At 35.8% G+C, this 24,702-nt stretch overlaps 2 protein-coding genes across 2 annotated transcripts; both read left to right on the plus strand.

The window, feature by feature from the left end:
* Positions 1 to 1,249: 1,249 nt before the first annotated feature.
* On the plus strand, positions 1,250 to 5,606 carry LOC140152040 (nmrA-like family domain-containing protein 1). The gene is made up of 5 exons (XM_072174341.1): positions 1,250 to 1,397; positions 1,785 to 1,912; positions 2,756 to 2,996; positions 3,854 to 4,047; positions 5,307 to 5,606. Exons 1-5 carry the CDS (start codon positions 1,250 to 1,252, stop codon positions 5,502 to 5,504), a joined length of 909 nt encoding a protein of 302 aa, XP_072030442.1. The 3' UTR covers positions 5,505 to 5,606.
* Positions 5,607 to 12,729: 7,123 nt separating this feature from the next.
* Positions 12,730 to 19,694, plus strand: LOC140152041 (nmrA-like family domain-containing protein 1). The gene is made up of 5 exons (XM_072174342.1): positions 12,730 to 12,877; positions 13,985 to 14,112; positions 14,588 to 14,819; positions 15,311 to 15,501; positions 19,497 to 19,694. The coding sequence occupies exons 1-5, from the start codon at positions 12,730 to 12,732 to the stop codon at positions 19,692 to 19,694; spliced, it is 897 nt and encodes a 298-aa protein (XP_072030443.1).
* Positions 19,695 to 24,702: the final 5,008 nt, after the last annotated feature.

Here is a 24,702-nt window from a genome sequence, read left to right on the forward strand (position 1 = left end):
ACGTCAATTTCTTGTACTTTTTAAAACCCTTTTCTAATTTCATTTGCAATATTAATTAGATTTTGGGAATTTAAATTATTTGGTAAACAAGAATTCCAATTTCGTTCAAATCGGAGCATTTTGAATTTTTGGCCCCTGTGTGGCCAAAAAAACTGACCACCACCCCAAATTTGACCTTTTTGCTTATAACTCAAGAACGGCATGTCGCAGGTAGGTCAAACTATACTTTTTCTGAATCCTTGCAATGAGAGAAATAATTTGGTGTGCTTCTTAACTAGATTTGAGCAACTTTGAAATTTGACCACTGTGTTGACCTTTAACCTTGAATATGACCGGAGTGCCGGGAAATATTTTTTGTTAACATCTTGAATGTGTCGGACCATAAAAGGAAACTAAAAAAGTTGGTTTGGTAGAGTCCTGGGGGGATGCACATTAAAACCTTGTAGAGAACACCTCTGCTGCTCTTATATTATATGACTAATGCAGCTCTTCTCGTCTAAAAGAGGCACTGAGAAGCCGGCTTTGGTTATACATTCTTCATGTACCAAGGTGAAAGGTCACAGTTATCCCCGACAGCCCAAGAGTGCTGTCTACACTGACGTAATTACTATTACCGGACTATAATCGGCTTCGGCAATAAATCGTCGGATATAAAGGCACATTGTGTCCGATAGAACTATTTCCGACGCTCGTTCACACTGCCACTTATATCCGATACTAACTGAATAATAGAAACAAGGCCCTGTTATGGTCTGCATAATTTGATCATCGTTTGTGCCAATTGTCCCAATATCGTTACCATGGAAACAAGTTGAGAACTATTATTGACACAAGTGAGGTATACAAATGAGCAAAAAATTTGAGCTCCTACGTGTAGTTTTCAGTATTTCAGCTCGAACATTTCATTCTTTATTTGTGGGCTTCTAAAAGGGGTAGCTACCTGGGAGTAGTTACTTTTTGTGACGTGAAGAAGAGTGTGTGTTTATAAACATACTCAAGTGATGTTATCAGCATAAACTAGTAGCATAAATCGCCAAATCATCGACAGGTATTTGCTTATTATGCGGAGTTCACACTTGATATAGATAACATGCAAGTCTTGTTCGGATCAAAGTCCATTTCGCCCTGTCTGTCTGGAAGCATACTTCCATCCACACGAGGTGTGTCAACACGAGAAATCAGTATATGATTTACTCAATTTAACAAAATAATAGATTTACTTCATTTTGATACAGAATTAGAATTAATCATGGCTAATGTTGTCGTAGTTTTTGGAGCTACCGGAACACAGGGCGGATCTGTGCTCAGGGCTCTGTTAAAGGACAAGAAGAACTTTACAGTGCGAGCTGTGACAAGAAATGCAGAAAGTCCGAAAGCTAAAGCTCTAGCAGCATTAGGTGAGTATAATTGAACATCTTTTCTTTACGTACGCTTTACCCTCGCCAAATATACATACTTGTGATAACGAAACAACCAAGTATGGAGACGTCATAATCGTTGGACAGCTTAGAAATTACAATTATTTTCAAATATCTTATCTTATCGACGAAAATTGTTGTTTGATTTTTGGGATTAGCCTTCTTTGCTTTTTTCTATGTCTTGCTATTAGTCCTCTATATGTTGTCTTACACTACGAAGCCCCACCCGGCTATAGACTGGACTGGCTTGTACAGTTTGCATCGGTCTGGACCATGGATTTTCTATGCTTTTCTTACGGACGGAACTAATCATACTAATGTAGCAAACAAATAAACAGAGATAAACATAATGTTCTTTACCCATAGGTGTGGAGGTAGTACAAGCTAGCCTTGATGACGCTTCTACTCTGTCCAGTGCTGTGGAAGGATGCCATGGTGTCTTCGGCGTTACTAATTCCTGGGAACATATGAATTCCGATCGCGAAATTCAACAGGTACGATACATTCTTTGTTTAATTTATAATTTAACTTCCATCATTAATTCAATTGAAACATGAATGGACATCGGGATTATACAAAACCATTGGCATAGAAAAAATAATTGCATAAACATTATATTATTATGATTATTTGTACTGAGCTTATGTTCCATATTTGAAACTGTCCTGGACTGATTTATGCTTTAGGCAAAGGTACATACTTATTAATATCACCATGCATAATAAGTATACGGACTGTTACTATAAAAAGAATACGATAGCAATATCTCTTGTTAGAAACAAATAACCGAGATCATGGCAACAATGTTATAAGAAGTGGAATCGGTAACATCTTGGCTGGCAGAAATACTTATCTTGGTTTCTTTACTAGTTCGGGCTCAAACGCTATGCCCCATTGTTTAATTTATAATTACCAAATTTAAGATCACTGACCAGATGGTTCAGGATTCGACACAAGGACACAACAGTGGCCCAAACTGTTTTAAGACTACATTGCATAATTGACCATATCTTCGCTTGTAGACCACCGATTTTATTGAAACAAAGCTTATGTAGTAGATTACGAAATAACCTTGACGACCAAGTAAAATTCTATACAATCAATAAGTGCAATAAGTTGCATGTTTGCCTAATACTATTTTCTAAATTACATAATCCTTTTTACTATAGCCTGTATTTCACCAAAGCCAATCTTGATTAATTTAATAAAGTTCTAAAGGTTTAAACTTTTCTAAATCCCACCAACTCATTGCTCTTTCAAACTCTTACTTCCATCACGCCATAAAGACAAAATCAATCTACTTTTACTGATACGGGATTTTATTATTATTTACATAGGGGAAAGACTTAGTTGATGCCTGTAAAGCTGCTGGGGTGAAGCATCTCGTCTTCAGTCTGCTGGAAAATGTTGAAGATGCCATCGGTGTTAAGTGTCCTCACTTTGACGCTAAAGGCGTAATTGAGAAATATATGTTTGAATCTGGGGTGCCGTGTACTAGTGTCAGATATTCTTTCTATATGGAAAATATAATTGGCATGATGAAGCCACAGAGGCAATATGACGGAGGATATCAACTTGGTAAGAATTTGTTTATTTTCTTACTTTAGCTTATCAATAACTTCTAAGTAATGTGTCAACTTCAAATAATTATAATTTTAGATTGAAAGTCAAGATCACTTTTTAAAATTGTGTCCTTCTGTGCTGTATAAAAATGGCAGCAATATTTTACCATACAACTAAGTACAAACAATCCCATATGGCGTCTTCACGAAGGTACACTACACACACAAATTGAATTTTCAAAAATGAATGCATTTAAGCCAAAAAGAGATTCCGGTTAAAATCTTATACTAACATCTCGACTAGCATGCCGATTTTGCGGGATCTTGTTCTTAAATGAAAAATAACGGTAAAACTGAAATTATCAAAAAACAAAACGTCGTTGCGATTCACCCGGGCGATTCACAAGCCTCACCCCTAGACGTGTTAGCATGGCGATGGTCGGTCTTACCCCAGAGCATTTTGCCCTACAAAAATTGAGTGAAAAGCATGACCCTACAATTGCCCAAGTCTTTTGGTGACTGTTATCATGGTTATAAACGAAGAGTATTGACATTTTGGATGGTACTTTGCAAGAGCGCCACCCATTCTATTATCAAAAAAACTATTAATATTATTATCTATATTATTATTATTATTATTATTATTATTATTATTATTATTATTATTATTATTATTATATTAGTATTATTATTAGTAGTAGTATTATTATTATTATTATTATTATTATTATTATTATTATTATTATATCATTATTATTATTATTATTATTATTATTATTATTATTATTATTATTATTATTATTATTATTATTATTGTTATTTTATTATTATTATTATTATTATATTATTATTGTTGTTGTCTATTTTTATCAGTCATACCAATGGGTGACCAACCTATGGATATGGTCTCTAGCTCTGCTGCGGGACAAGCCGTTGCCGCAATTTTCCGTTGTCCAACCAAATACTTAGGGAGAGCAATAGGTTTGACAGGAGATAAGAAAACCGTTGCTGAATATGCCAAAATTCTTAACAAATACCTTTCTCCAAAGAAATTCAAAGCAACTGATGTGAGTATAAATTGTTGAATAAAAGAAGTTGTTTGGGTTTTTGTCTTGGCATAGTTTTTATTTTTAAAACATTGAACAAGAATAAAAAGAAAAGAAGAACAGAGGAACACAAAACTGTTAACCTCTTTTTGCACATACATTAGCATTTTTTAAGTTTTTTAAAAGTTTATGTATCTTTTGTTTATGTAACATCATGTTTGTATTTAAGGACACTGTAGTTGGTCAAATATATTGTTTTAATGGGCGAAGTAAGATAGAAAACAGAACGAAATAGTGTTAAGAAACAGTGGCGAACCTAGATTAGCAAATGGGAACATATAAACTTTAAATGCATACAATACACGAATATAAGTAAGGGATAAAGATGCTAATCACATGAATCACGTCATGATTCTTGTATAGTTTGAACTGCAGCTTGTGTCACAAAATATGATACAAAAACATGAAGTATGACCCATTTCTTATTTTGAATATCAATGAAGTCCATGAGTGTTTCTCATTTTGGACTTAATCCAGGATACATCCATGTGTATTATGTTATAGCACATGTTGGGTGTATCCCAACGAGTGCGATTTACATAGAGCTACTAATTATTGGCGTGACAGTAAACTGTCCAGAAATCATCCGGGCGTGGTCCAATATTTTATGTTCTGTTTTCTATCTTACATTGATGACTATCATTAAAACAATATGGAACCAAATTTTGAGTTGTGGTAATGAGAAAAATGTGAGCGTTCTTATCAAAATCTCAGTTTTGATGAACACAAAATGTGGGATGAGGCTGTCGATCGAGTCACACCTCTTTAGACTGAATTGCATTACAATGTGAACTACTTTTGAGTTTATCCGACTAGTAATTGATTGAAAAAATTAAGGTAGATTAATAGTTGACTTTTGTTAGCATGATTAAAATGAACATCACAATTTATTTTTCACCTGAATTGCAATTTAATATATTGTGTTTAACCATGCTCACCTATTTAATCATAAATATTGTGTTTAATTTTATGTATAAGGGAAATCCCCTCAGAACACTACAAGTAAAAAAACGACATGAAGCTGTAATTGTGTTGAATCTTAAAACGAAACCTCCCAACCAATTATAAAAGATGACATTATATAGTTGATACATACCTTCTGACAAAAAAACCCTTTCTTGTCAAAAATTATTGTATAATAAGTTCAAAATTTGTTATTTTGCGACAGACGCTGTATATCGATATGATTAATGCTAATGAATTTTATTTTATCCGTGTAGATGCCCCTTGACCAGTACAGCAGACTAGGATTCCCTGGTGCGGATGATTTAGCCGCCATGTTTGATTTCTACCGTCGTGGAAATCCAGATAGAAATCTTAAGCTTACCTGGCACTTGGATCCAGGAATGCCATCTTTTGAAGAATGGGTGAAAGCAAACAAAGACGCTATTAATGAATCCTTGGAAAGTCAGGACTAATGGTAGAAAAACATCCCACATTAAAAAATGGATTGTTCCATTTCATGAGCTTACAGACAAGCGATATGGAACAATACACCTGTTAAAGGAGTATTTCGTGATCCTAGCATCCTCTATTTATATCATTTTTCAGTAGATATCCACGAAAAAACCCTATTCCCAAAATTTCGGTTGATTCCGATTTTGCGTTCGCGGGTTATGCATGATTATGTGTATTACACTGCTCCATAGACAATGCGTTGTAATTTCGTTCTGGTGCACCACAACGAAATTCAAATTTCACGATATCTTTGCTAAACGAATTAATCTGCAAGAAATATTTTGTACATAAACATTATGTAGCCAGAGGTTTCCAGTGATATAAAAATCTCAACTTGTTTTGAGAAAAGTGGGGGGATGACGCTGTGGATCACGAAATGCCCTTTTAATGAAGGGTGATATATTTTTCTATCAAGGGCTTATGTAAGTAGTCAACATAGCTCATTAAAAGATCATTAAATGTCACATATTCGTCCTTAGGCTGCTAATATTCACAATAAAAAGGTTCAATATCGATTCAATTTTAAAAAGCAAAAATGTAAAACTTATTTACCCGCCTGCAAGATCTATCCAAGTACTCACGTTCACTCCTTCATGTGTACATGTAATTGGTAACGGTTGGGGTGAAGGAAAATATTATAAGGAATATGTGCACGGCTACTATAAAGTGACTATAATCTAAAGATGAAACTATTAATCAATAACTAAAACAAGTACTAATTATTATAGCTTTAAATTATCTGTTGCCACTCCATTTAGCTTCATTTACACCTCATGGATATTGTCCTGAGTAGGATATGTTCATCAGAGGGGCATGTGTTGAATTTAATTGTTAATGGCCCATTCAGTGATACCAGCGAAAGTGTGAAAAACAATTGTGTATATAGTACTTAAAGGAGTGTTTCGTGATCCTAGCATCCTCTTTTTATGACATTTTTCAGTACATATCCACGAAAAAAGCCTATTCCCAAATGTTCAGTTGATTCCGATTTTGCGTTTGCGAGTTATGCATGATTATGTGTATTACACTGCTCCATAGACAATGCGTTGTAATTTCGTTCTGGTGCACCAGAACGAAATTCACATTTCCCGATCTTTTTGCAAAACGAATTAATCTGCAAGAAATATTTTGTACATAAACATTATGTAGCCAGAGGTTTCCAGTGATATAAAAATCTCAACTTTTTTGAGAAAAGTGGGGGATGAGGCTGTGGATCACGAAATGCCCCTTTAAAAGTGCAGGATAAGTCATTAGGTATTTTTGAAATGAAATTTGGCAAATAACGAGGGAAAAAGCACTAATGTAATGACAAAGTTGAAACCCCATTCAGGTGCATGTAGCTAATTTCTCTACTTGAAAAAAGAAATTACAGTTTGATGTAAAATATCTTATTTTGTCTTCAATATCAGGCCACAGGGGGTACTTTGAGTAGAGGTATGCCGCTGAGAATTTATAAGTGGACCCATCAATATACCAATTTTTCAAGAAATTTGTACCCATCGATGTACCAAAACTCACTATTTTGGGGCCAAATTTAACACAAATTATCGTAATTATTAAGATCACCTAAAATATTTACCTTTGTGAACCTATACCACAAGAAGCACAAGACAAATGGCCAGCCTTATGTTGCTATAACGACACATTGCTTTATCAAGATTAGTTTTAAAATGCCAGTATCTTTCACACTACCTCTTTTATTTTTATTTATCTAAACTTCATTTCAACTTTAAGCATGTTTGTTGTCGTCTGATAAACATCAGATTTTGATGATTTCCAGTATTCAATGTCCAATGTCCGACGACCTCCAATTTATTGTGTAATGTCTGCGTGCTGTTTTAATTGATATTAAAATATACTCATTGTGTATTAAATAGTGTATTAAAATACACACACTGTTCTACATTTAAATGTTGATATTTTTGAAATGTGTTTTATTTTATTAAAATACACCTTATTCTATAGAGTTACAAATTCATTTAACCCCGTTTGAAATTCGCACTCCATGTGGCGAAAGATTAGACGTAATATAAGATATTTGTGAGGTCATATGATATTTTTAGTTCACTGTGTTTGCTTCAATTCAAAAATACGGTCCATTGCCATTTGGTCTAATACCATTTCGTCTAATTCCCGTTTAGTCTATATTCAATTGGTCTATTACCAGAAAGGCTAATTGCCACTTAGTCTAATAATCATATAGTCTAATAGCCATTTAGTCTAATATTGTTTGGTCTAATAACCGGTATGTCTACTAACCATATAGTCTAATAACCATTTGGTCTAATATTTCTTTAATAACCATTTGGTCTAATAACCGTTTGGTCTAATAATCGTTAAGTTTAATACTCGTATGGTCTAATAACCAGTTAGTCTAATACCATTTCGTCTATTTATTAATAAACTAAATGCTTGTAAGACTAAATGGTTTGTAGACCAAATGGGTATTAGACCAAATGGCTATTAGACCTATTGGTTATAGACCAAATGGCTATTAGACTAAATGGTTGTTAGACTAAATGGTTTTAGACTTATTGATTATTAGACTAAATGGTTATCGGACCAAATGGTTGTCGGACCAAATGGTTAAAGGACCAAATGATTATTGGACGTAGTTGTTATAGACCTAATGGGTTTAGACGAAATGGATGTAGACGAACTGGATATTAGCCCAAATGGTATTAGACCAAATGGCAAATCCCCAAAAATACTAATCAAACCGTATAATTTTCATACCACTACGACAAAATGTTAAAACTAAATTGAACCACATGGTAGACTTAAACATATTATACCTGCTTGACACACACCGTCATCATCCCTATATCTTCGTATTAAAAATTGCCGTGGTAGTACGATAAATCCTCACGTTTTTCAACAACTACGCATGGTGATTTTGAGCTATTTTGTTCGAGATAGGCCGTGCGACTCAGGCTATGCATACAATTTGAGATTTTGAGAGCCGGCCACACTGTTTCTATTCTATGTTTTACGATTTTCGCATGATCAGTATATGGCTGGCCGTAACCGCTACAACGTGGAGCTGCTACGCGTAGCTTACTTTTCGCTTCGCGGAGCTAAATTGACCAATCATGTTAGATCTTTTCATTACGCGGAGCCAGTTGATGCATCATCGTTCCAGAGAGAAAAACTCTTGCCAAAATTAATGTTTACTATGTGGATTTTAAATGAATCGAATGTAAATAAACCACAAACAGTTGTACAGGATCAATACCATTGTTTGATTAGTGTATAGTCAATGTTACCTTGCATGCATGTGCCATGTGTGTGGCGTGTTTGTTTATTTGTCTACTGTGTCAGTCCAGGATCACTGACACCCACGGTACTGATACTGTCATACTATCACGGTGATCATATTGTTGAATGTTGTTGACTTTAAAATAATCATGATGCAGTCATGTCTACAATAGAATTCGCCACGACCTTTGAAGGACTTAAACCCCATTAAAAGCTATTAAACCAAGATAACACTCAATGAAAACAGCTCAACTATGTTACATCAGATCTTCTCTGGTTAAATACACACTGCACTTGAGTCTGTTTTACCTGTGCAATGAACAATGAGCTGGTATTATAGTTTCAGTTGGGTGAATGATTATAAAGCGAACGCAAGGTAACAATACTGTCTGGGCTTTTGTTTACGAAATGAGACAATAGTCTGCTTATTGTTAACCAGCGTTCTTGAAAATGAGAAGCATAATGGTTTGCAGACTTAACACGGTTTAGAAATAATTTGTTCATATTTTTTGGTGTTATCTGTCGTTTACATATCCTTCCTAAAACACAAAAGTACCAATATTTCCAAACAACTAAATTAGCTAAAAATTTAGGAAATGTTACTAAACTATATTTTCTAGAATTTCAGAGAATACTTTAAATATTGACTGGTTATTTTTTACACAGTGACGTCATATAGGCAATGGCATAATACTTCTAACATACACTAGGTCACGCGTCAATGGTGAGCGCACTGAGTATTGTGTATACATAGGAAAACGGGCAGTACCGTAACTACAGTATGTATGGCCTACTACTAGTATATAAAGTAAATCCGAACTGGTTTGCTGAAGGTCGAATTCCGCAGGCCACGCCGCGCAAGATGTACAAATCAGCTCCCGGCGATACACTGCAGATCGCAGAATTGTGTGCATGGTTTACCACCACTTTGCCTAGCTATATAGTTGTGTACAATACTGTATGAGTTTCTTGTGAGTGCATGTCCATCTTAATAATAAGTCGGTTCGTACTTTTCATAAATTACTTTTTGAATCATAACTATCGTGACCGAGGATATCTTGCAACTACGTGAAGCTCGTCTGGCAAATTCTTAATGACTAAATTCGCTTCACGTAATGAGTAAGTCGTACTTGATTGGTCAGTTTTACCTCCGAGTAATGAAAAACTCTAACATGATTGGTCAATTTGGCTCCACGGAACAAAAAGTCAGCTACGCGTAGCAGCTCCACGTTGTGGCGGTTGCGGCCTACCATATCAGTATCCCATATGATATTTCTATTGTAAGAAAATTTTATTTGTTGTCACGTAAATCACAGGTTTCGTTTAAATGTACTAACTGGAAATTAAATGTACTAATTAGTGAGGACCGGTATTTTGCTGTGGATATGTTTAACTGCAATTTGCGGGTAAAAATTTGAAATCCTGGGTAAAAATGTTGATAATATTCAACTCTTTGAGAAAATTATTTTATAAAGGAATGCTGGTAAAACCAGGTGCAATACAATGTACATTATTGACACACTATCACGCTCTTTATCTTCGTCAATAATAGAATAATCGATTTCAATCGAATTGAATGCATGAGTTTGTAGTTGACTACTGAGCGACCTAAGCGATCGATTGCTAGCCAATCAGATAGAACTCCTTTTCTTGCGTTCAGTGAAATACCACTCGCCTGTCGCTCACTACCACTCGCCCGTCGCTCACCAACGGAGTATTAAATTTATATTTATCGTATAGGACGTCGACGGTGTGTGACATATATACACTATCGCAATGAATGGGAAGGCAACAAAATGTGCATTGACCTTTTCAAATATAAAGGGTTCACAAAAAATAACTCCCCCCTAAAATTACAAAATATTTTTTTGCATAACTTGACATACATTTCGTGGATTTGAAAAATTTAAAAACTTGTGAATAAAGGAATTGTTTTTCTACCCTCCCAACATTCTTTCGGCTGAAAATCTTTTTGTTTTGGCCAAAAATAATCACGTTTTCTTAAAATGATGCTTTCAGAAAAAGTTGCACTTTTCAACATCCTCATTTATGTCAAAATTCGCTTCAACAAATCATTTTTTTTGCACTACGTGATCGTTGCATGGGTGACTAAGAGTTCAGAGACAAAAAGGTGAAGGAAAAAAACCAATTAAATAAATCGTAACATTAATACCGAGAAAGTTTTGTACATTACATGTATGGGATGTTGAAAAGCGCAGCTTTTTTTAAAGCATCATTTTTGAAAAATGTGATTCTTTTTGACCAAAACAAAAAGATTTTGAGAACAGATAACTTTGGTAGGGTAGCAAAAAGATGCCTCTATTCACGGGTTTTTAAATTGTTCAAATCAACAAAATGAATGTTAAGTTATGCAAAGAAACGTTTTGTAACTCCTAAATTGATTTTACCATTTTTGAAACACCGGCTCAATAAAATCTTCTAGAAAAACCCCGTACATGTCAATTAGTCATTGTTTTATACTGCAAGATGATTGCATGGGTGACTGGGTAATCGTATACATAAAATTTAAAGAAAACAAAAACACCATTAAATCAATCAAAACATTGATATCGAGAATGTTTTTGTACATTAAATGTATAGGATGTGGAAAAGTGCAACTTTTTCTGAAAGCATCAATTTTGGAAAATGTGATTTTTTTTGGCCAAAACAAAAAGATTCTTTAAGAAAAGAACTTTGGGAGGGTATGAAAATGATTCCTTTATTCACAGGTTTTTAGATTTTTCAAATCAACGAAATGTATGTCAAGTTATGCAAAGAAATGTCTTGTCATTTTAGGGGGGGAGTTATTTTTTGTGAACCCTTTATTAGGTTAATTGCGACTGAATTAGAAAGAAAATGTCAAAATGAGGGTCAGATTCAATTGACGCAATGTCGATTGCTGTTTTGACGTTGATCAAAGCATTTTGTTTTCTCTAGTATTTATATCTTCGTTATTGGTCAATGATCGATCTCATACTATGGCAGCTTCAAGGTCATCAATCTGACTTGTGAATTTCAAATTCAATGCTTTTACTAAGTACACAGTTTTCAGTACACGAGAATGTCTTATATGGATGCTCTTAGGACTTATGACATGTTCAGCTAAGGTATGCGGCATGCGCATGTCACGTCTGTTAAAAGGCAATTCGTCGAAGAAGTGATCATGGTGATGGTGTAACAGGATTAACTACCATGACTACCATAGCAAAAGATTATTATTATTTTTGAATACATCGCCCTGCACTACAATCAGGTTGTACTCATCAATCATATATCATCAGCCAAGGTATGCGGCATGCGCATGTCACGCCTGTTAAAAGACAATTCGTCTAAATAATGAATAATCTACACACAACGAGGTATTGTTGGTCGAAGCAGCCAAAATATCAATTTTCACTATCTAAATTAATATAATTAGTGGGTTTTTAGCGGGTTCGTCGTCGGACAAGTTTAGAACTGTCAAGCTTTCGTCAGGAGTAGCTCTGACTTGAAGGAACAGAGTTCAACAAACCATATCGTTTGAAGTCAAATGATATACCATTTCAACCATATGATACATATTTTCTAAACACGAAATAAAACAAAATTGACCGGGGCCGACTTTACGGCTGATTCGTGGTGTCCAGTCACATATTGTGGCATGATGGGATGTTGCTTCGTTGATACAACAACAATTTGCTTTTATGTTTCATTTAACTAAATATAAATAATATTTCATCCAACTTTATACATACGCCTGTTTACATAGTTTAACTAGCTCATATTATTACTGATAATATTACTCATTATGTTTATGACTGAACAAAGTCCGCGATGTTACGCCAAACTCTGCATTCATGCAAGCTCTGTAACGCCCATTTTATTCGACTACAAATCCAACTGTAACGTTGTGTAGTTCCATCGCTGCCATTAAAGGATAAATTCAACATGGTTAAACTGATTGCTGTATTTGGTGCTACTGGTACCCAGGGAGGCTCAGTTGCAAGGGCACTTTTGAACGATCCCAAATCATTCAAAGTGAGAGCAGTTACTAGAAATCCAAATGGCGAGAAAGCACAGCAACTCGCGGATCTAGGTAAGTTTGTAACAACTTAAGCTGAAGAGATTATTTGCATATGCTTTGGAATTGTACACCCTCGTTTATTATTTATTTGATTTGATTCGTTTTATTTTTGGATCAAAGTACACATAAAAGATTCAGATTCAGCACCCGAGTTGACCAAGAACTTAGAACCACTCACAAACCGTCTGTGGCCGTCTCTGAGTAGACTTCTCCGTAGCCCACCTGCCCGTTGTGCATAGCCTACTCTGGCTTTTACATTTTATATAAAACATCGTTGTGCACATAGATTATCCACATCTTTAACTGGATCTGGCTTGTGATTGCTACACAGCTACGAGCGTATAATAGTACTGCGCCTTTTGTTGACGCGAAAGTGGGACTCTCACTTGGTGCGTCACGATTTAAGTGTATGTATCTTAGGTCTAGACAATAGGCGCATTTAGCGGCCATTTCAGGTCCTACATGATGTTATTCACTTTTAGTACAAAACATTGACCCGGTATTGCCCCTATGATCTCGCACGCGCCTGGTGTTTGGGACCAAGTTCCCGCGGATCCCAGGCAAAATTCTGCTCAAAATTTAAAGTACATCGATTGTTTTACTCGCGGTTTCGCGATCAAATCAGATTTGTTCAATAAGTTTGCCCATATATGTTGCATTCGGTAACATACGTTTACTTTACTTTTTCCATTTGTGTTTAGAGTCACTAATTATATAAACCTTTTTATGGTCATTTGATTGAATACTTTACCAAGTGATAACCATAACACAGAAACGAACTTTGGTAGCCTTTTTATTTGTTCAATGAATTAATATGTAATTATCACAATTGAGTTGTTTTTGTTCAGCGGCTGCGTCAGCGTTCAGAATGGTCGGCTGCAATCCGTCGGGTAACGCTTTTCAATGGGAAATGAACTTTGCTGCTTGGATGATGTCACGATGAGGTTAGTTAGGGTTAGGGTTAGGGAGCGTGTTCCGAAGGATCTGCACTCGACCGGCTTTCGTTGGGGGTCCGGCCCCCGAAATCATGGGTTCCCCTAGTCATGCTAGTCAAAATAAAAACATATTATTAACACTCGGCAATACAGGGGTAATACCAACATCATTACACTATTTCAGGTGCTGAAGTGGTGAATGCGAGTTTGGACGATCCTTCCACGCTTCTGGACGCCTTGTCGGGTTGCTATGGTGTTTTTGGTGTCACAATTTACGATGACCATCGAGACAAAAATCGTGAAGTAAAACAGGTATGGTTAATAACATCAGGTGTAACACGTAACAACCAGATTTCATATCGTTTTTTATCAGCGATACCCGCCAAGCAAATTATTTCTTTAAATAAATACAGAATTGAATACAAAAAATATAATATCTCAAAGGATCAAGCCCCGCACATTGGCTCAGTTCAAATTTGGTTTTTGCAATTAGTTCTAATTTGCATAAATGCTTATTATCTAATAGCTCATTAATCATATATTGATTATTGAAAAAACAATGGGATATAAAGAAAATATAAATTGATGTATTATGAGAATGTCCGATTTGCTTCAAACGAAAGGTATCTAATACTCTCCCGAATCACTGATCCGTGGTTGGGAACATAATTTGACAGCTCATTCTAACGTCATACACGCACTTCTGAGAGCTATATGTATAGCTAATAAATAATCTTTTTTAATATGTACGAGATACTTTGTAGATAATAATTCTGTCTTTTTTCAGGGCAAGGCTCTTGTAGATGCATGCATAGAGTCTGGTATTCAGCATCTGATCTTCAGTTTGTTTCAAAGCACAACAGACCAAAATCCGCTCATAGCAGGCAAAGCTGAAATCGAAAAATACATGTTAGAATCTGAAATACGTTGCACAAGTGTTCGTTATTCGTTCTACATGGAGAATCTGCTCGCGGGTCCGTTGAAACCAAAGCTTCAACATGATGGTTCTTTTGCCCTTGGTAGGTTTTATAATGGCGGTTGCTCTGACAAATCTTATGATAAACATATAGAAGTCAAAAAATACATATATCACCAGATGACCAGATGGTCCAGCAGACATTTCAACAATCAATTACGGCAAAATTAGATTGGATGTATTTTTATGACGATATGCTTAAAATGAAACAAAACAAAAACCAACAAAGCAAAACATTGCAGAAGTACGACCACATCTAGAGTTTTTTCAGGTCTTCATTCACTTTAACCGCGTTTGCCTCTTATGGGATAAGGACCATTACACAGTTATATAATTTATGAGCAATGCAGAAAATGGTGCATTTGGATTAAGATTAAATTGGAATGAGAGCCTACACATGTGATGCGTTTTGCAAAGTAATGTGACATTATTTTGACTCTTCTCGTAATCATTGTAATTGCAAATGCCGCATGAATGAAAACCTGTTTGCATCGCCACTGTCCTTTCCTTACCTTAGTATTTCCTCGATTTCAGCAATACCAATCGATACACCTTTCGGATTGCTAGCTGCTTCAGAGGCCGGCAAAGCTGTTTCCTCTATCTTTCGATGTCCAGACCGATATTACGGCAGGATTATTCCATTCGCAGGAGACAAGATCACTGTTAAACGAATGGCTAACATATTGAGTAGGCATTTGGCACCCAAAGTATTTCGCCCTTCAAAGGTTAGTGTTCTAAACAAGTGCAGACTAACCCAGCAAACACAAAACGTTTTCGACATCATTCGCAAAAGGTTATAAAAGGTTGTCAGAAAACGTTTAAATGTCGGGTTATATAAAGGGTATATTAAGAGTATAAAACGTTTTCATAACCTTAAAAACATTTTTGATAATTTACTGCTCAGCAAACAAAAATGTTTTACAGAAAACGTTTAAATGTCGGGTTATATAAAGGGTATAAAAACGTTTTAATAACATTCCAAAAACATTCTTGAAAACTTGATACAAAACATTCTAAACAATGTTATTTTGGGGTTGAAAAAATATTTTGCGAAAAATGTTTGCCCAAAACATTTTCAATAACGTTTTAAAAACGTTTTCATGACCTTTAATAACCCGACATTTAAATGTTATTAAAAGGTTTTGAAAAAAACAATTTAAGAACATTTCTGTGTTTGCTGGGGTCAAATAATTTAACATAATGTTATTTAAGTATTGACACAATATTTGGCAAAAACGTTTGCAAAAATAGTTTACAATAACATTTTTTGAACACATTTGAAAATATTGTTGTAGTGTGTTTTCATACAAAACGTTTTAAAACGTTATCATGACCTTTATATAACCCGACATTTTAATGTTATTAAAACGTTTTTATCTAAACCAAAAGCCAAAATATAACTTATTTAAAACGTTTTTAAAACGTTTTTGTGTTTGCTGGGAAGGCACCACATCGAATTTGGTCCTATAGAATTATCGGTGCCCGGTTAGGTACCGATGACTCTTAAAATCACCCCCTGGAGATGTAATACATTGTATCAAGCATAATAATTAACATATGCATTGTGTTGTTGTTTTTCATTTAAATAAAAAAACGAATGTACTGTACAAATGTTCAGGGTACGAAAAATAGTGCCATCGGTATCTCTTCGGGCACCGATAGCACTATAGGACCAAAAAGGATGTTGTGCCTAATAAACAGGTCCGTGGTCTTTAAGGGCTGGGGTATGAGCGACCTTGAAGTACCGGTATCTAGAGAGGGGAAGCAATGAGTTACCCCAAATCACAGCGGCAGGTAGTGACTGGGCCGCCGAGTGCTAATATATATTTATTTTGGAAGGTTCTTGTTTGTTTTAAATTTTGGGGCGTTTTTCCAAAATTTGATATTTTTGGTGATATTCCAAAAAAGCGACATGCCAAAGACAACTCTTTGGGCACATAGTTTGTTATTGTTATTGCAGTTCTTTTCCACATACCTACGTTAACATTCGATTGGGTGATTTACTAATATTATATATTTTATGACTGCAATTTGGCGTTTTCAATGCGTTTTACACGTATCTTGAAATTAACGCAAATATCTAGTCACGCTGCTTTTAGAATTTTTACCTGATCGTCGGCTTTTGCAGGCAACAGAATGCAGATTGGCTCACGATAGATGTCGTATTCCTCTATGTGGTTCACTTATTGTTAAAATGAGTTTGTATTCCTTGTAACAACACACACATTGCCGTCTGGTAACCGGGTCTGGTACTGATTTTGGGCCATAGACTTCAGCGCCGTATCAAATCTCATAAAAACCACACGACTGACGACTATGTGTTTATGTTTCCCGCACGAAAGCTTGTGTCTACATCTATTACTATACTTCTTTGGAAACGTTGACCTTTGACCATTCTTTGTATAACGCCCTGATATGACCTTGATATGTTCGCTTGATTGGGTACGTTATAGCATCCATTTCATTGACTTGTTAGGACTTGGTCAGTAGATAATACTATACAGGGATACAATAGTTTAACATGGTGTGTGAGCATGGTGAAAGACTCATTATTGATTAGGCGCGGACATATTAAAGGTACAGGTCCTTTGCGTGTATAGCAGAAAATTATAATAGAATGTGTGAATAGAATGTTTGAATTTTGCAACTAAAATACTAACTGCATTCTGCATTATGTATTTATTTATTTATTTAGGCCTATGCCTATTTATTTATTTACTGACTTATTTATTGACTTTATTTATTTGGTATATTAGTTAGTAGGCCTAGTTAGTAATATTCCATGATAGACCTACGTCGGTTTATTATTGATTGTTGATAACTTGACAACTTGATTGATTGATCGATTGATTGTCATTTCACATTATATTCCTAGTTTATAGGCCAATTTGAATAGCATCGTATATTAGATAAATAGACCTATCAGTATTGATTTATTCTATTCAGCAATATCAAGGATTACTATCAAACTTCTCATAGCTAATTGTCAGTTGGCTCAGTGGTAACGCAGTAGGTTTTACAACACACAGGTCCCGGGTTCGATTGCCACCTCTGCCTATTTTTTGCAAGGCTGAGAAAAAAATGAAATTTCTGGACTGCAAACTTATTTGGCGCGCGATCTGAGCTGGTCCTTTTCTGGTGGCTGTGTCTGTTACAGGCACACTCCCTCTGCATCCAAACCAGGTTCACGCTCATTTCACCTCCCTTAAAGAGGCGTGGTCCGATTTTTCATGTTCTATTTTCTATCTAAGGACGTGTTCACACTATGCCTGTTTTGCCCTGGGTCCCGGGTATAACCCGGGTTAGACCCGGGTTGATTATAAGTGTGAACAGGAAAAAACCTCAAAAAAATCGACCCGGGTCAATATTTTTCAACCTAGGAATGAGCAGGTTAAAACCCGGGTCAAACCCGGGTATGACCCGGGTCAATTGTAGTGTGAACAGAAATTCACTGTTTGACCCGCATTACTAGAAGTAAACACAACCATTATCATTCCCTTTCTATTGTTTCTGTCTACACTGGGAAAAGAATGATTCAGTTATTTGGCAATAAAATCAATAAACATCTATTCCTGAGATAAGAAAGTTATTTCATGCAAACAAATTACTAGTATTATCGAATCAAGAAGTAACAATTATTTTTGTGAGTTTTTAACCCAAAACAGCTACAAGAAGTAACTAAGATTACATAAGGTGAAATTAGAAAATAAAATAAAAAATGAGCATAATTAGGCCGGGAGCCTGTTATTATACCAGTAATAGTCAATGACAGAATATGTACACGCCTGCATTTTCCAGTAGGCTTTAGCCAAAATAATCAACCCGGGTCAATTTTCTTCATGAGAGTGGTTATAGTGTGAACAGAATTTTTTTCAACCCGGGACCCGGGTACAACCCGGATTAACTCGGGTCCCGGGTAAATAATTTATATGTGAACACGACCTTAGATTGATTTTACAACTCGTTTCCAAATTTCGAGTTGCATTGCTGCAGCGGTTTTGATATTGGAAGCAGAAACGTGTATAACAATGCCCCATGGGATATTTCTTTCACTTCCGGTGTGGTAACCACAAATCACTACGTTTTTGTTCACAGCATAAGCAGATGATGAGAAAAATATGAGCTTTTTTATACCAACATCTCTGTTTAGATAAATAAAAATGGGGGTGAGGCTGTCGATCGGATTACGGACCCTTAAAGGCTCTCCAATTACCCCATAGCAGTGCCGATATTAGCGGCGACGATGATGATGATGATAATGATAATAATTTAATCATCGTCGTTGTTAACCACATATCATCGTTGTTACCCACCTTGAGAAGGTGGTTCTTAATTCTAATAAACTAAGTGTTCCTGAACCATTCAAAGTCTTTTCTTGACAAATCTAAAAACATAATAATAATAATAATCTGAAAAATCACAGAAATTGAAGCGGGTGGGGATGAAAAACAAATATTCATTCTACGTCAGTGACAATGATAGATGTATAGATGCATGCGCATCTTTGATGCATCTTTGGGCCATTAATGTAGGCTTGTATTATTTGTCGACTTGTAAGTCTTAATCTGGATCTTGCGACAATATAATAACATCGAAATATGTGTTGTTGAACATCGACCTTGCTTGGGTTGTTAATTAATGTACAGTTTATTTACTTATGTTATTTATCTATCTAGGCTTACCTATTCATTTATCTATCTACATTTTTTTTTCGACCTAGACCGACCTCGAGCAATTTTCTCGGCTGGGCTTCCCTGGTGCAGATGAATTGGCGGGACTATTTGACTTCTACCAAAGTGGAAACTATGAATTAAACCTGGCTCTCACCCGACATCTGGATCCTGGAACCAAGACATTTGAAGAATGGGTAGTTGCAAACAAGAGCATGCTCAATGAAGTGTTCAATGACGAAGACTAAAAAGCAATTCATTTAATCCTAATTCTAAATTTTGTCACGGCTACGATAAGGAGAGCCTCCATACTTTTGGAAAACAATTAAAGCCATATTATAACATTTGCTGAGGAGGACGCCCTCAATAGTTTTCAAAATTCTGGGTTTTTTACACGATTATTGCACTTTACCAACATACCCTGCAAATATCAAGACCGTAGTGTTGTAGTTTTGTCAAAATCCGAGATTTTGAATAAAACGCAGGAACCGTCGTTTTATTATTACGATGGTAATATTAGTCAAACGCATGTATACGCGATGTTCATAACACAGTACGTACATGCCGCGCGGTACGGTGATCTACACAACAAAGGATCGTACCATAACACGACCGAAGGAGTGATACGTATCGGCGTTGGTAGTGAATTCCAATTTTCTTTCTTTGCCTTAGTTGTTCGGCTCAAAATTAAAAGGGGATATATCTGACAGTAAAAGCTAACATTTTGTGGCAAAGAAATACTAATCTATTTTGTATGAAAATGTTATAATATGGCTTTAAGTGATTTGGTAAAGCCAAATCAACAGCTTCAAGACCTGAAATAATTGCTGGGCGCAATATCTGATTTTCGTTTAAACTGAAAAGAAGCAAATGACCAGTTTGAGCAACAATGTTTTGAATTGTAAAAAACGTGATTAATGTTGTGACAAAAATTATTCCTTTTATGACTCGGGTTTCATAATATTGGTTGCATCACTTCAAAGGACATAGACTACCTTTTCCCAAGAATGAGACACTGATCAACATTATATCTATCTGGGTTTTTAATGGAAAAGTCGGTATTTTTCCAATTGCTGTAATTCGTAAAATGAGTGTTTGGGTATGAAAATACAAAAATTAACACCCCAAAATATGGGCACTTCCCGTATGCAATGAAACAGGGAGAATTTCATCCAGTCGTGTGTTTTTTTTCGAGTAAATTCGATGTTGGTAACTACCGTCCAGTGAGTGTTCTAAATATGTTTCAAAGATCTTGGAAAAGAGTGTTTATGTACAGGTTGAGGATTATTTGACACGTAAACAGTGGACTTCGGTTGTTATATAAATGCGCATATATAAATGCGCACGTGACCAGAAGGCCAGTGCCATGTTCGTGTTACCTCACTGTCAATCACTGAAATTGCGACCACAGTTCCAGGTGGTGGCCGCATTGCATTCTCTAAATTCAGTAAATTTTCATCGTCAACCGTGTAATTGAATGGGATTATTTTGAAATTTTAAAACGCTTGAAATATCACAAACAAATAGGCCTATGTTGATAAATAATATAAATACAAGCTAAAACCGTTGGGGTTCGATAATGAACCCCACAAAATTAACCGACTATATTGGAAAATGCCATACGGCCGGGCGGTTTCACAAGTCCGGCTCGATCAAGTCATCCGCCGCCTGCACAGTTCTGACCTTAAAGCCAATCATGTACCCTTTCATACTTTCATGCCGTTGCGACAAGAGGCATGACTTATCAGCCATTCACAAGTCTTGATTGTGTCTGTTTGTCTACAATGCGCGTGTGTCACGCCGCTCGGCGGCAAGCAGCATGATAGTATGAAACCAGCACTACGTCATAGATATGGCCAATTGGCACGCCCATTTAGCACGGAAATTATGAAATATAAGTTTGTAAATCAGCTATATCTAGCTTTTCCGTAGTTAATTTTTTTTTTTTTTTGATGGAAAACGTTAATAAAGAGTTTATCTTTCGGGTCTAGTTATTTTACCCTTTGCAATCAATGCCACTATTTTGCAAAAGCAATTTTCCTTGCGACCTGTCATTTTCCCCTATACTTTTGCACGGGGAGTTTATGTACATCCGGGTACCTTATATCGTTTAATACGGTATGGCGACTTGTAGATGTCACGTGCGCATTTATATATGCGCATTTATATATACAACCGAAGTCCACTGGTAAAGATCTTATTTTGAATATCATTCTGGTTTTCAGCCAGGATTGTCAACAGAGACTTGCTTTATATACTTAACCGACTTTGTCAAATACCAAATTTCTCAAGGAAATTATGTTGGAATGATGTATCTGGATGTCCAGAAAGCATTCGATAGTATCAACCATAGTATATTATGTAATAAGCTTGAAGCTATGGGCATCAGCTCTGGTTGCTTTCAGTCATATCTGTGTCTGCATTGATGGAATAAAATCATCTCTCCAAACTTTAACCTATGCGTTGCTGTACCCCTTGTTGTAGTTGTGTTACAGCTACGACATGTTGATTTCAGTGCAGAGCAAGTTGCTGCTCTATGCGGACGACAGTGTTATCATTGTATATGACAAAGACCCGAATCCTGTTGCTGATATGCTTGTCTCTGGTCTTAAATCCTGTAATCAGTGGTTGGTCAACAATAAACTGTCTCTTCACGTTGGCAAGACAGAGTGTATACTCTTTGGTATCAAGGCGACGTTTAAGAAAGTTTCTGACTTCTGCGTTGCCTATGATGGTCATGTTATCAAACCTCAGGCCAGTGTCAACTATCTTGGTGTTTAAATAGACAATACATTATCTGTGAAAGCATGGATAACTCTGTCATCAAAACAGTTTCTGGTCGCCTCAAGTTCCTCTACCAGCATTCTCACATTCTCAATCAAACATGGATTACTGTTGTAAAAATAAACTGCAAATGACTCAAAATAAGGTTGCTCGTTACATCCTGAAACTTTCTTCCAGAAATCACATTGGGCAACATGAGCTAAACCTTGTGTATCTGTTGAAAGTTTGTGACAGCGTTAAACACCTGAGGATTAATCAAGCCTTTAACATCTACCATTGTAAAAGTGAACTTTTACCTTCATCAGTATTTCACTGGAACATAAAATGCTCACTCTTATGGAACCAAATCAAGGGAAACTAATTTCATTGTTCCTAGGGTAAAAGGCATTTTCAACTGGAATGCACTCCCATCAAGGGATTGCCTACCAATTCTGCATTCAAACAATGTATCAAACATCATCTGGCCAGCAACTCTCACTCAAGAGATGTCAGATTTCACTATAGGCATTTTGTTTGTTTCCCATTTGTTCTCTCATCTTTTCTTGGACCCCATCGGAAATAAGCTTGCCTTTTCTGTGGGCTTAATGGGTTATCCGGCTTCAGCTTATCTTTTTTTGTCTGTGTGTCCTGATCCCAAATGTTTTTGTGGCTGAATAAATTAAGCTTTAATTAATTTGTCACATTGATGTGTTTGTAATGCTTTTTCTGTCTCTATCATTTGTTTTTGTATTCTAATGATCTTGCCAAATAAAAAACAAACAAACAAACAAATAGGGGACAGTTGCTCGGTTCAAACTTTTCATATTGAATAATAGTAATAGGTACAGAGTGTCCCAAAAGTCTTGATACAATCTTGAACGTTTACAACTCTAGTATCCAGCAACCGACAGTAAACATGAAGGTGTCTTTGCATAGAAATATCAATTTCAAATACTTGATTATCGTGATTGCTAAAGACTTAAGTTGATTTTTGTTGCCAGTTAGTTTCAACTAAAGAATTAGAATTGATCTATAATTTACAAATGATGATATTTTTTTATCCTAAACAATTTATTCGAGGTAAATCAACTCCGAAGTAGGAATATTATAATGATATAAGTCAGAGTTATAGGGTTCACTGAAAAAATAAATTTGTCAATTTTCTACAAAATAATTAGTCGTATAAGACATCAATTTGATTCACTTTCTTTGCTGAAGTAAGTCAAAATGGTGTCTAATTTAATCAATTACAGCATTAATTTTTCAACTGGGACTTTTCAGTCATAATAAATAAGCCCTCTATTTGCAAACAGAAATCTGGTGACTACATGGCTTTTGCGGGCGCTGTTGTGTATTGTATGGCAACATACAGTTGTTGCTCGATTGCAAAAAATCGTTCCATTAGAATTTGGAAAAAAAAACGATTAAAAAAATAAAATTCAAAAAAAGAAGAAGGATAGTTCAAAGGCCTTTATCAAACGTAATATACAGCTTTAAAATCGTGTGTAAAAAGAAATTCCTACCTACCTACCCTATTTTTTAAATGCCAATCAAACATTTTTTTCTTAGGTAAGGCTAACCACTTTTCAACTTCCCGCAATGTGTTGCATATCAAAGTTGTCAGCCTGACGCCATAGATTAAAACGATACAGCTATCGGACCAACATGCAAAGTCCCCGTACTGTGTATGCAATGAGAATCTCATAATTATATTCATCGATCATGTCCCATGCCTCCGTTCTATACCCCTGTACCTCATAACTAGATAGTTATGACTGTTAAAAGAACCTCTATAAGTCGAAAATGTGGCAACATCGTAAATATAAAAAGTGACGTATGTTTTATTATCGCTTTCCGTGAATGGTCTGTTTTTAATTTTTCTGCCTCCGCAGGAGGTAGTTTGCTTTGAAATTGACACCTAAAATGCCGCACATTGCTCGGCATGTAGGCCGATTGTACATATTATTTTCTGACAAGTACTCTATTAATTTCCGCCCAATATTGAGAGCCCAATATATATCCCGCACCTCTCTGCGCCATACATAAATTCGCCTATCGCCATTTCCGAATGTTCAAAAAGGTAATCACGCTTCCTCAGCATGTGCAATAAATTAGCATTAAAATTAATCTTATTCTATAGGGATTCTAGAAACATCTAGCACGTGGCGCCAATGGCGTGGGTCTATCAAGTTCATAAATTTTGCATTAGAATATTTTTCAAGCTCATATGTTGTATAATTGAAAACTGAATTAAAAAAGACTAGCTTGCGTATGGCGTCCTGTCAACCAGACCAAAAATGCCATACTGCGCAGGTCAGCAACCAATCACGGCGCGCCTTTGTCATGACGTCAGACGCAAACTAGTCTTTTTTTAATTCGGTCTTTAATTATAGGTTGTAGCCTCAGCGCTCTTCAGCAGTTTTATCGTAGAAGACAAGTTGGAAAACCGTTATGCTGTGGCAATGGGAATACACATCAAACAAGGTTATTTCA

The sequence above is a fragment of the Amphiura filiformis genome, chromosome 5 (genome assembly GCF_039555335.1).
Source record: "Amphiura filiformis chromosome 5, Afil_fr2py, whole genome shotgun sequence".
Classification (NCBI taxonomy): domain Eukaryota; kingdom Metazoa; phylum Echinodermata; class Ophiuroidea; order Amphilepidida; family Amphiuridae; genus Amphiura; species Amphiura filiformis.

What these genes read in the sequence shown, in the direction of transcription:
- LOC140152040 (XM_072174341.1), top strand. Translation starts at nt 1,250, where the DNA reads ATGGCTAATGTTGTCGTAGTTTTTGGAGCTACCGGAACACAGGGCGGA. An exon ending in CCGATCGCGAAATTCAACAG is followed by an intron (nt 1,913 to 2,755) that starts GTACGATACATT and finishes TTATTTACATAG; the next exon opens with GGGAAAGACTTAGTTGATGC. An exon ending in AGAAATTCAAAGCAACTGAT is followed by an intron (nt 4,048 to 5,306) that starts GTGAGTATAAAT and finishes TTATCCGTGTAG; the next exon opens with ATGCCCCTTGACCAGTACAG.
- LOC140152041 (XM_072174342.1), top strand. Translation starts at nt 12,730, where the DNA reads ATGGTTAAACTGATTGCTGTATTTGGTGCTACTGGTACCCAGGGAGGC. An exon ending in TGATGGTTCTTTTGCCCTTG is followed by an intron (nt 14,820 to 15,310) that starts GTAGGTTTTATA and finishes CCTCGATTTCAG; the next exon opens with CAATACCAATCGATACACCT. An exon ending in AAGTATTTCGCCCTTCAAAG is followed by an intron (nt 15,502 to 19,496) that starts GTTAGTGTTCTA and finishes TTTTCGACCTAG; the next exon opens with ACCGACCTCGAGCAATTTTC.